Source organism: Planococcus citri, chromosome 4, assembly GCF_950023065.1.
Source record: "Planococcus citri chromosome 4, ihPlaCitr1.1, whole genome shotgun sequence".
NCBI classification, from domain to species: domain Eukaryota; kingdom Metazoa; phylum Arthropoda; class Insecta; order Hemiptera; family Pseudococcidae; genus Planococcus; species Planococcus citri.
Window position 1 is genome coordinate 43,669,611 of NC_088680.1, and position 12,679 is coordinate 43,682,289.

The window sequence follows — 12,679 nt, forward strand, 5'->3', positions numbered from 1 at the left end:
AAAAATGTAACCACTTTAATTTCCAACTGTGTGATTTCGAAATGTCCTTCTGCTCGTCAGAAGTGTAGCAGATGAAGCAGATTAACACGGGACACCTTGTATACTTAATGACTTTTCCGACCGGAAGAATTTCAAGGGATGCATTTCGTAATAAGATGACATGGAGAATTTTTGCAATGTGGTTGCGATAATATCGCGAAAGCTTACGGAGTGGTAGGCGTTTTTAATGTAAAAATCATAAAACAATACGACGATGATTATAATACACTCGGTGGATGTAAACTAGTTGATATATCATACTACTCGTATATATTAGACAAACACCTTGGAACAATTGCGTTAAGGAAAGATGTTAAAAAAATATTTTTGCTCTTTTGCACAGGAGGAGGATCAATGTTCAGTTACGATACCGGCATAAACCAGCTATTCGGTTCATCGACAGATGGTACAGGTAGCCAATCGCAAAACCAGAATAACGGATTTTTCGGATTCAGTTTCACTAGTTCTAGTTCTAGTTCAATGGAACAAAATGACCAGCCTTTGAAAATGTTCTAGTATTATTACTGGCGGCGCGAGTAGTGCTCAAGTTAAGTTGTTGTTATTAAATTACATACAATTCAGTTCGCGACTCTCGTTTAAAATTATTAGGTATTATTTTTTTTTTACCGATCTCTCAGTATTTTTTTCATTTTTGATTCCTTTTAAGTAATTTTCTTTTTGTTTTAGTTTCATTTTTTGCCCTCTTTCTATTAAATGCAATAAAAAAATATCATTCGTGTTGATTATATTTTTCATGCTGGTATGATTTCAAGGACAAATAATAGTAGTACACTTGTTTTATACTACGAACCGGTTACCCGGCCAGTTCATCTCCCTAGACTCGAGACCCATCGTCCGCCGTGTACCGTATGCGGTCCCTTACCACACCATCGCCATCGCATTGGAACAGGTTATCAGTACGTTTTCGTCGGTGATCCCCTTAACGACGTGTTTGCCGGTGCGATCCGCTTCGAAGCACGTGTATAACTTATTTCGTTAAATTTTTCGGATATTGAGGTGCTTTTTTTTTACGTACGTACGTGTACTTCGGTGGTGAATTGTTGTTGTTGTTGTGTTGGTGTATGTGCCGGAAGTTCTCACCGGGTTTGATGTATCGTGATGAAAAGGTACGTTTTACGGGAACTACCTTACCTATTCTTCCTATTCGATTACCCCGTATCTGACTGAGAGTGCGGTGTTAATGACGAATTAACGATGTATTTCTAATTTAGTAAAGCTTCATTAGCCCCGAATGTAAACGAGTGGAATTTTTTTCTCGTGTTTTGAATTTTTTTTCGTGGAATAATTTTAACGGTTCGAATTGTTTTCGTGTTGCTGAAATGCGATGTTTTATTTTCTTCGTAAGTAATAACATCTTGACGATGAACAACAGGTGTGCGCGAAGGAACTTCATTTCTTTGAAAAGATAAGCGGTTGCGGTGAATAATTACCTGCGCGTCAACTAGCAACTGCAACTTGCAACCGGAGGTTTCGGTTTCAAATGAAAAGGTAAATGGATAAATTAACTAGGTAGAGAGTTATTGCGTTTTATTATTTTATAGATATAGTGTGTTTGATTCGTTGAACTCGAGAGTCGAGTTGAGAGTCAATGATGTTCGATTTTTGGGGTTTTGTTTGTGTACTTGGTGGGAAAAAGGGCGAACTTGATTATGAACAAGATGTCTTCAGTTGAGAGTTGTCTTTAAAGTTTCATTATTATGTTTCGAGGAAAATCTTAATTAAGTCTCATCAGTGAATTTTTTGTGTGTAAAGTTATCCCATTATTTCCGTTATTGAATCATCGGTTAAAATTTCAGATGCTTGAGTGTGTTTTTTAACGTTTGGTGAATATTTTGTAATGAAATTTGGAACATAAGGGGGAAAAATCAAAATGTTGCCAATTTGACATTTGACGTGGAAAGTTGAAATTTGGTATCTAATCCTGTATGTCACATTTTCAACCCCCCCCCCTCCTCCACCGACTCAATCAATAATGATAACTCGCTTCAAACCTTAATTTTAATATGCCGAAAGTCGATTGGAGGTGTTTTCAAACCTTCCTTGAGCTTTCAGCCATATTTTGAAGGTTCCAGATGTTTAAAAAGATGCTATTGAAGATTATCCAATTCAACTTGAGCTTGTATAATTAATGCGATTCTGTTCACCGGTAGTAAAATTTACAACTCCTCAAAGTTGTGAAGTAATTCCAGAGCTAAAAAAAGTGAACTTCGTGCTGTAGATTCTATAATTATTTTTAAAATGGTTGTAATACAGGGTGCCCAGAAATATTCTCCAGTCCAACAACCAATCATGTGCTATCATTATTATCATTCACTGTGACCAACCAAAGTATTTTAGTAGAAAACTTTTTTAGGGGTACTCGATATTTCTGGGCACCCTGTATCGTGCACCAAGTTTTCTGTTAAATTTATAGTTGTCTGACTATCTACATATAGCTAAATGTTTCGGTTGATCACAGCGAATGATAATAATGATAGCACATGATTGGTTGTTAACTTGTTAGACTGAGGTGATAACATTCCACCAATCATATGCATCTATTTCGCGTTGCCAACCTATACGTATTTTAATAAAAAAAAAACTTTGTTTGGGGTTCACGATATTTTTGCGCACTCTGTATATTGGGGGGGGGGGAATTCATTATGGAAATCAATGTTGAAATTTTCATCCCAAAATTCACACTTTTTTGAAAAACATTTGTACAGTAGCTAAGTTTTACCATTTTCAGAAATTCATATTTTAAATTCAAACAATTTACGTACCTACTTTGGTAGCTCAAAACTTTTTAGTTTTTTTTTTTAAATTGATGTCAAAGATGAGTTGTTTACCAAACAGAATTTTCCCTCTAGTTTTCCCCTATAAAAATGTTTCTCGCCCACCCCACTCCTCCCTCCAAAAAATAAAAAAGTTTATTGGTGAAGTTTTTTCTGAAATTTCTTTTTCAAAATAAAGTTTTCTTATTTTTTTTTTTTCAAAAAATGTATTAAAGAAGTTTTTTTTATATAAGTTTTCTGAAATGAAAAGTTTCCTGCAAAAATGAGTACTCAGTTTTTGAAAGTTGAGTTCAAAAACTGGACAAATGATTTTTGGTGAGAGTTTTTTCACTAGAGACCTTTCTGTTTTTTGAAAAAAGTAAAGCTTAATAGCTTTTGTTCCATGACATTTTCCTTTTCCTCTTCAGAATCAGAAATCAAGTTTCTAGTTTTTCTCCAAAAATTTTTCTGTTTAGAAGTGAAGTTTTCATTTTTTTTCTTCAGAGATGAAGGTTGCATTTTCTGTTCCAAATTCAAAAATGAAGTTTACATTCAATTTTCAAAAATGATAATTACATTTTCTCTTCTAAAAATAAAGTTTACAAACTTCTTTTTAAAAACACGAGCCTGGGGCGAATTTCTTCTCTTGCCCCCTTTGCCGGTGGCTTCGATTTTCTGAAAATTACGATAATTTTCTTACTTTTGCACCCAACTTGCACCTTTTCCAATTTTGATTTCCAAAGTGAATTTTTTTCATTCTCAAGATATCTAATGCTAACTATACGTTCCTTGTTTTGTTCAAGTTCGATACCTAATACTTGTTTTTTGTGTTTTTAAGGGAGAGGGGGGGGGGGTTCCAAAAAAATAATTTTTGCAACTTTTTTTTCAAACTTGAAAATTATAATTCAGATTTCTAAAACATTTTCAATTATGGACGTTTTAGTTTCAAAGATTTTTGATTGGTTCCTTTTCTGAATTTATTCATTTGAAAAATAAGGTGACTGATTTTTTGAGGAATTCCCTTTACGACTTCGATTTTTAAAAAATCCAATTTATGTAGTTTCTCATTCGTCTCTTTTTTATAGTTATGAAATTCTTTATGCTTGATTCGTCAATTTAATTACTTCAGACTCGTCGTGAGGTGGGAAGAAAATTATACCAAAATAAGTTTTTATTAGTAATATCATTATTGAAAATTTTCGAAATCCCCCCCGCCCCACCTCTTGACCTTCATCTTGTTTTGGTCTATAGAATATTTTGTCTTGAATTCACCCGTTCGAAGTAATTTCTCTTCCTGCACTCGCGATACCTGCAAATGTACATAGGTACCACACTTCATTAAAAAATTGCACCAATTTAAATTTGCTTTTGAAGAGAAATACTTTCAAGTTATGGATCCGAATAAAAAATCTCTATGTGATGTCATGGTTGCACAAATCAGTCGTGAAATGGAAAATCTTAGTGGGTCTGTGACACCACTGCTGTTTTGAGCCCTGCCCACAAATTTTGAATCATTGAAATTGTTCTTCAATTTTCAAAAAATCGAAAATACGAGAAATGTGTATTTGAGTACATAATCCAAAAAAATCTTGAAAAAATCTATTAATAAAAATTCTTCTGGAATGTAGGTAATTAGGTACATATACATACTTATACGACAAACATTTTTTGTTTTCATCCGAATTTCAAATTAAAATGCACTTGAATTATTTTTATAAATTAAAATTCGATTCGATTCAAATCTCAAATTGAAATTAAGCCTATTTTTGGATAAAATCGATTCAATTTGATTTTAAAACAAAAATTCGAAAAGAAATTTTGATGCTGAATTTAAAAATTTAATAAATCTTTTGTTTCAAGTTTAAGGTTAGGTACAATTTTTGAATTTCGAATCTCTTTCAACTAATTTTATTCCATCTCAAGAAGACAAATTCGAGGTGTTTTTGCAGTGTAATCACCCTGACGTAATGTGTGCTCATTGCTGGTACCTACCTAATTTTCTTTCTTCGTTCCACTTCTATATATACTTAATGAAAAAAACCATCTCGTATTTCCTGGAAATCCTTCTGTCTGCATATTATACGAACACCCTTTTTGGGTTCATTTTGCCTCAGTTTACATTTCCCATTAAAACTGGGAAACAAACTGACCTGAAGCGAACTCATCTCGTTTGTATGCTGATGATCTAAATTCTTACACCATGTAGCCAGCTCTACCATGTATCTTATCTACCTATAAAGTACCAGTAGTACGTACTACGTACGTAAATAAAATACGCACTTCTGCGATCCCATACCACTGCTGGATGAACAATCGCCAGAATCTCATGCGTGGAATCAGGAATGCGTCCACACTCTACACACGTAACCTGCTTCTGCTTCTTACTTATATTCTGTAACAAATAAATACATAAGTATGTAACCTGCTCGCATGACCAATATACCTACTACCTTTTCACGTTTCGCGAAAAAATAAATACCTGTTGTACGGAAAAAGTAAAATATCTCTTGCCCGAAGGCACAGCTATACTCATACGAAGTAAATATCAAAATCGCCAAAAGCATCGAAGTTATGTTACGTTATTTTAACTTCCAACACCTACACAGATACCTTCTCCAAATTATGGGCATTTTTTTTACCTCTACAAAGGTTCACGGACCCAATACCTTCTATGTACCTTGTACCCTATTGTTACGTCAGTATAGGTACCTATACACTGAGAAAGTGTGTAAGGAAAACCGTAAAATTATAATTGAGGGTTTGCTCGCGGTAATGACTGACTTGATTTTTTTTGGTGATAATAAGTTATAATATTGTTACGTAAAATTTACGAGCAGGTATTTTAGGCACATCTCTATATTTTTATCTCGTTTTATCTGTGCGCTGTTATTGAAATACACTTTTACCGGCGTACTCGGGATGTATTTGAATTGAGTTATTTTAGATGTATTTTTCACTTAATTTCATTTTTTGTTCTTTTTATAATTTCAGTGGTGTCAAGAGTTGCACTTACCAGAGGCGGTGATTCCTAGAAGATTGAAGAATTTAGAAGGGTGAGTTTTTATTCTGTTTTATTACCTATTTGATACGTCTTTAGGGAAGTTGTTTACGCCTCCTCCTTCGTCCTCGTCGTTAATTAGTACACGAAGAAAATCGCCTCGAGCTTATTTGTAGTGATTGAAAAATAGAACTTGAAATTAATCATTTCTATTTAAAAAGGTGTTGGTAAAAATTGTTGATGAAAATCTTGGCCATTTTCAAGGTTTATAAAAATAATGAAGGAATTGTGGAGGAAAGTGTAGAATTATTGAAAGTGGCCATTTTAGCCTTTATGCACTTGTTTTATGGAACTTTCTTTGTCTTTACGTGATTTTTTCCTTTCATGCTATTCACATTACAGATAGTCAACAAATCTCGGAAATCGAACGATTAAATAATAAAACCCTAGCGTGATGGTTCAATTTTCGCGTGATTTTATCCCATTATAAAGGTTATAAGTTGTGTAGTTTTCGTTTTATCGATATGTAAATATTATGTAAACGTAGTTTCAATGTTGTTAATAGTATTTCTGCGGCTAAAACGATTATGATTTTTCAAGAAATTATTTCTAAAACAGCGTAACATCTGTCGTTACGTGGGCTTCATCCGGGTTTTCGTGAAACCGAACCTTATAGCGGATAGCCTGAAGGTTTATTTCACCGTGACATTTCTCACTATCTCGAACGAAAGGGTGTGTATGCTTAACAATGATGTACTTTAACAATGTCTTACCTTACACACTCTTATGTTTATGTAGTTACACGTATTCGATGCTATAAAAACCGGCAGCATTGCAGCCTAATCCCGTATAACCGTTTGCGTTCCGTTCATCGAGTCTGAGCGAACGAACGTCTCCACCCTGATGGCTGGAAGACGCCACCGGAAAATGTTCATACGTGTGTGAAAATATTGTTTTAAAAAGGAAAGGATTACAACGTGGGTTATAATTCGAGGTGTAAGTTAGTGGGTACTTGAAGCCTGGAAATCTCGAAGGTCGTTGCTGTCGTATCAAGACGTTACCTATGTATTTTTACGTGTGTAGTTGGCTAAATTCAAATTGACACATATTTCGTCGATATCAGCCATTTCGATTTTGTATATATCTGAGAAGGAGAAGAAGGGAAGATGTAAAATAAAAAAATTTAATCGAGAATGATGTAATTTCCCTGCTGATTGCATTCGATCCAATAGAATGAAACTAAAATAATCTCGAAATTAGAGGTATCTCTTCTCTTCCTTTGTTTGGTATATATTATATATGTACTTACCTGGAACCCTGTGACAGGGATGTCCAAAAAAAAAACAACAAATGTGATCTGAATTTTGCTGAAAATTGGGGAGGATGAGACTAACCAGAATCCTCAAAGTGGTTTGATATTCGAAAAAAACTTGTACTCTTTTGCCTATTTTGGATCTCGGCCAACACCCCCTCCCCTCGTCTCTTTGAAAGTACGATTTGGATTTTGAATTTAGAAACTTCCCTGATCATTGAATGTGAATTAAAACAATAAAGTTTACCAACCAGGAGAAAATTTTTTGAATCGGATGAGGCTAAATTGAAAGACTATGCAAAAATACATCATTTGTCAAAATTTTAGGGTCTAAAAGGTGTTTTTTTCGATTTTTGGTGAATTTTTCAAAAAATCAAATTTGAGCCAAAAATGAAAAAAAATCAAAATTGCATCAAATTGACTCGAAAAGTTGAAATCTGGGATGTGCCCTATTTTTGACTCCCTGAATCGATGGGAAACGGATTCGAGCCGTTTTGAGCAGTTCTACAGTCTGCAGCAGGATTTGAAAGGTTGAAATTTCCATAAAATTTTACTAGATGAAGTCTGAAAGTCAAAATTTACTTACCGAGTCGACTGGTGTTGGTTTTAAGCCATTTTGGAGCCTCCAGCAACTTTTTGAAAATTCCAGTTTTCCAAAAAATCTCATGAAATTCATCGAAACATCGAAAGAACTTTGGTCCATCCAAACGCGTTCAGTGCAAGTTACCGAGTGATCCATTGGACGGAGTAGGTAGTAGGTACCCGCCAATTTTCCAAAATTGATTTTTGCCTGTTCAGAACCGGGTATTTTTCAAATTTTTATAACTAAGAAATGACTGGAGAATCGAACTGGAAGAAACTGGTTCTTGGAAAAATAGCGTGTAGTAAGCCAAGTGCGTCACAAACACAGCTCCAATCGCGTCCATACGTTCTGAACTTGATTTGGGTAGTTCTTATGAAAATATGTAATTTTCAAAATATAGTTAGAGGCTCCTGAATGGCTTTATACCTCCTAAAATCGACTCATAGCATGTCGAAATTAGGATTTAAAGTAAATTTACCTGTTCAAATTAATTGAATAAAATTTTCTGGAAATTTCAATTTTCAAAAAATCTGCTGGAGCCTCCGAAACTGCTCAAAGTGAGTTGAAATGGTTTTGAATTGATTATTGGCTGGGGCAAAAATGGGGTACAAACAAAATTTCGGCTTTCTGGGTCCATTTGGTGAAATTTTGAAATTTTTCGCTTTTCTGGGTCCTTTGATTTTTAAAAATTCTCATAAGTAAATAAAAATCAAAAAATGTACTTCAGTACCTGAAATTTTGAATGATTGTGGTGTATTTTTTCACGCTTTTCTGATGTAGTATTAGTTGGTTCAAACATTTTCCTGTCGATTGGGATACTTCCCTGGTGAGTAATTGACTGCTCAGAAAAATTTTTGAGCCTCCTAGTTGTACAAAGCTGTTAGCAGTGATTCTCAAAGTGCGATGATTTTCGAAAATAAAAATATCTATTTTTTTTTTACCTGTTTTGGGAAGGGTCATCTATGCAGTACTTCGCCCTTTCCTCCTCAAGAAGTACGATTTGAGTTTCTAAACCTCCTTGACCTATTGACTTTGTAATCCGAATTCATTTTTATTCCTCTGCCAGTGATTTGAAGATGAGTGGGTCGCAAACATTACGATTCTTTATTAATTTTACTGCTCTGTTTTACTAAAAATTCAATTTTAGAAAAACTTACCTAGGTACTCTAAATTCGTTCTCAGCAGATCAAAATACTCATATTAAATACTTTTTTCGCGATTATTTTAATCAAAGTTTCAATCAAGTTCATTTTTTTTCACTTGTGGGTGTTTGAAAAAATATAAACAAAAAAGTGAATTTTGACAATTCAATTGAAATTATCGTAAAAAACTTTCAAGGTTTTTATTTGTACGTGGAAAAAGCATTTTACATTCTAGAACTTGAAAATTCGTATGAGATGAGTATCGAAGAATAATTTCGTCTTTATGGAAACTCATTTGGAAAGGAGGTCATCATTTTCGAAAACAGCGAATAGTTTCTTACTTTCGAAGCATTTTTTTGGCCGAAAATTGAAGTAAATCCTTCAATTTATGTTTGGGCTATTGCAATGGGGAAGGGTTGGGGAGGTTGAATGCCTCCAAAACTTGAATATCAATATTTCCTCGCTTTTCAAGCGTTTTGCTACCATGTTGGCTCTTTTAGTTTTAAAACTAGATGAGAAGTAGTAGCTGCGAAAATTCTCCTGATTCAAGTATCTTTCATTTATGAATTGAAATAATACGAGTACTCTGATTTGGGACACGAGAGACTTCGAATAAACTAGGAACGAGGGTTTAAAAGTTCTGAATTTTTTCCAATACTTTTGAGCCTCTTCTCCTCGGTTTGTCTCAAGATTTTAAAATCTGTATGATTGAAGAACTCTCATTTTTTTAGTGGAAAAAGTTCTGGAAACGAAACAAATTTAGCTATTGAAGGCGACGAACTTCGAACTTTCAAAATTGATACCGAGAGGCGAGATGAATTAAATTGAAATTAGGGCACAAGACAAGATTTCGAAAAAATAATGATCATCAGTTGTAAAATATTTATTGCTACAAATAAATCACAGTTCGACACAAAAAATTTCTATTTCCCGTTTTCAAAGGGGAGAGCCTCCCTCCTCCTTTCCATATTTTGACCTCACAGCTAGTACATACATACATACATACATACATACATACTAGGACGGTAAATTCTACTCGGTATCGTTCAATTACGTGATTTTTTTCACACCAGGTATGGCATATAGATAGTGAAAGCGAATTAAAATTAAATTTTTCAAGTTTAATAAATCTGCTCGCTGGGTACAGCTATACAGTTCGAACGCACGAGGAGAGGTGAGAAGAGACGCAAACGCGAGTATATTAATCACATAGAATTAACGGACGAAAAAAGCAGCCAGGCAGACGCTTTCGATGAATATATTTACGACGATATATTATAATTGCCAGCTAAAAACGTCGGTAATATACCTCTACCTGCACAGCTGTACATAGGTACAGCTTTAATAAAAATCGCGAGTAGCGAAAACCCCATAATATGAACGTACCTATCTAATAGGTATCTCCAGTTACTGAGTTACCTACCTTTTCGTACCTACGTACTTTCGGTACGACGAGTATATTATTGCGGAGACAAGCTTGTTTTACTGCGTTACATTTAATTATAATTATAGAATCGCAGCGTATTTTCATCGAGAATTTTAATTGTAGAAAAGTGACAAGAAGATGGTATAAATTCATTTCGCGTTGTACGCGGATTACTCATCTTGTATACTTATATGTACATAGGTACGACAGGATGGGAATCACTTTACTACGTTTGAAAGCGAATTTTGTTTCGTAAGCAGAATGAACTGAAGAACGAAACGGTTTGAAAAGACTCGACGAAGTTTACAAGTATGAGATGAAAATGTATAGGTTGGAATTTTTAACGTCGGTCGTCGTGCTCGTGAGAGATGCTGAAGCTGAGTTGATGGGTAGGTGTTTGCAAATGAGTAACGTGCGAAAGATTCTTCGCGTTTGATTTACTTATTACTGAAGTAATATTTTTGTGTAACTTTTTTGTTAATTGAGAGGTATTTGTGTCATTTTTGAAATGATGCGACGAGAAAGGCGGCGATAAATGTAGAATGGGTCGTTTGTTAGGTATTAATTAGATCAAAGTGATATCTATTTGCAATAAATTCTTGACCGTTGTCTTTTGAATTGGCTCAAACTTTTTTCTAATAATTTTTCAGGAGATCTATTCTGTGAGATTGGATGTTTTTTATGATAGGCACGTTGCAGGTTGTATGAACAACGGCTAATAGTAGTCGAGATTTTTTTGAAAATTGAAAAAAAAATCAAAAAAGCTGTCTAGGAGCGGTTTTTAAACTTTCTCAAAAAACAACAATTTTTTGAACAAAGTGAACTAATGTGAATACCTTCTAACTTTAGTCGAGGATCATTGCGCAGGTACCTTCTTTCACGATGCTTCTATTAATTTACTCTAAGAAGTGTACGTAATCTCGCTTCGAAGTCCTCAATGGCTGGGTTGAAATTCAGGAAAACTCTCAAAAAATAATTGTAAGCTATGCACGTTTTTGCTAGTATTTTAATTATTTTCTTTTGTTAGTGATTAAGTTAATTTCATAGGCAACTATTTATTTATGTAAACAAAAATTATGGTAATCATCGTGCAATTTTATTACTATCATGATGTTGAGTTCGAATATAAAGTAAACAATTTAGGTAGGTATAACTACTTACTGGAAAAAGAAAACTTTCAGCTTGGTTTCTGCTTTCATATGGTTAATTGCAATTATATGATTCGTCTGCCCAAGGATAAGCAATACTCTGAGGGTCAACATCATAACGCATCACGTGATTTGGAGTCTGACCCTTACCATATGTGTAATATTCATTTTCTTTGTACGAACATGTGAGTAATGTGGTCGGCACTGTAGTTGTTCCTTTACCGCAGTTCAATTGTAACGAAACATAAGCATTTCCGCATTCTGGATAACCTTTTAATAAAGTGGCTTTAGATCCATATTTCGGTTTTACTAATTTATCGCATACGTCTCGCATACGTTGAGAATTTTCACAAGGATCTACCCTGAAAACAATATTCATGATGGTTGAGTGATTAGTTTTGTTGCATGAGAGTAGATCTTCTTTTTGATATCACCAAGTTTTTTTTTCTTTCTGATAACAAGGTACCTCATCATGAGTTGATTGAAAAAAATACTTTTCTTAGATTTTGACAAAAATTATTGAGCGAGTTCACTTCATGAATGGGATACTATGCAGAAAAATTTTGAGTCTCCTAGACATTCAGAAGCCTGAACAAATGATCCTCAAAGTGGCGTAATTTTTGAAGGAAAAAAAGTAGTTATAGTTACTTTGACCAAGTTTACATTTTTTTCTCGTGAAAAGCCATGAAATTTTCAATAATTCAATTCGAAAATTGAAAGAGTATTCGATACGTAGGCTGTCTTACTTACCCTTTAAAAGCTTTAAACTGATCTTCTGTTACTTTCTGTTTACCGTAAGCGAATACGCTTAGAGCCAGGAATGATAACATCAGATATGCACCGATAACTTTCACTGTCATTTTGAACGAGAGTAATACAATCAAATGATTTCTGTGATTCTTACTGAGGTACCTACTGCTTATATTTATGGAAAAAAAGTACGATTTTATTGATTTTTACATTTGTTTTCATAATTGCGAATACTGTCACACAAATTATCAGTTAATAGACCATACGGGAAGTGAAATGTGTTTGGAATCAAATCAATAACGACGAAGTTTACGTCAACAAATTTTGTTTTTCTGTCTTCCTTTATGGTCACAAAAGCGCAAATTGTTAACGTTAATCGCCGTATCATTTATTATTGTTTTTTATCATATTAAGGTTACAGCATTAATTGAGAACTAATGTGTGTGATAATCGGTACCTAGTTGATTTTATAACCTACTGTTAGGTATCGTCATTATGGCGTAATGT

General features: G+C 34.1%; 1 protein-coding gene across 1 annotated transcript; it reads right to left on the minus strand.

The window, feature by feature from the left end:
• Positions 1-11,348: 11,348 nt before the first annotated feature.
• Positions 11,349-12,406, minus strand: LOC135844583 (uncharacterized). The gene is made up of 2 exons (XM_065362818.1): positions 12,173-12,406; positions 11,349-11,784 (listed from the first exon to the last, which is right to left on the minus strand). The coding sequence occupies exons 1-2, from the start codon at positions 12,280-12,282 to the stop codon at positions 11,478-11,480; spliced, it is 417 nt and encodes a 138-aa protein (XP_065218890.1). The 5' UTR covers positions 12,283-12,406; the 3' UTR covers positions 11,349-11,477.
• Between the last annotated feature and the right edge of the window lie 273 nt (positions 12,407-12,679).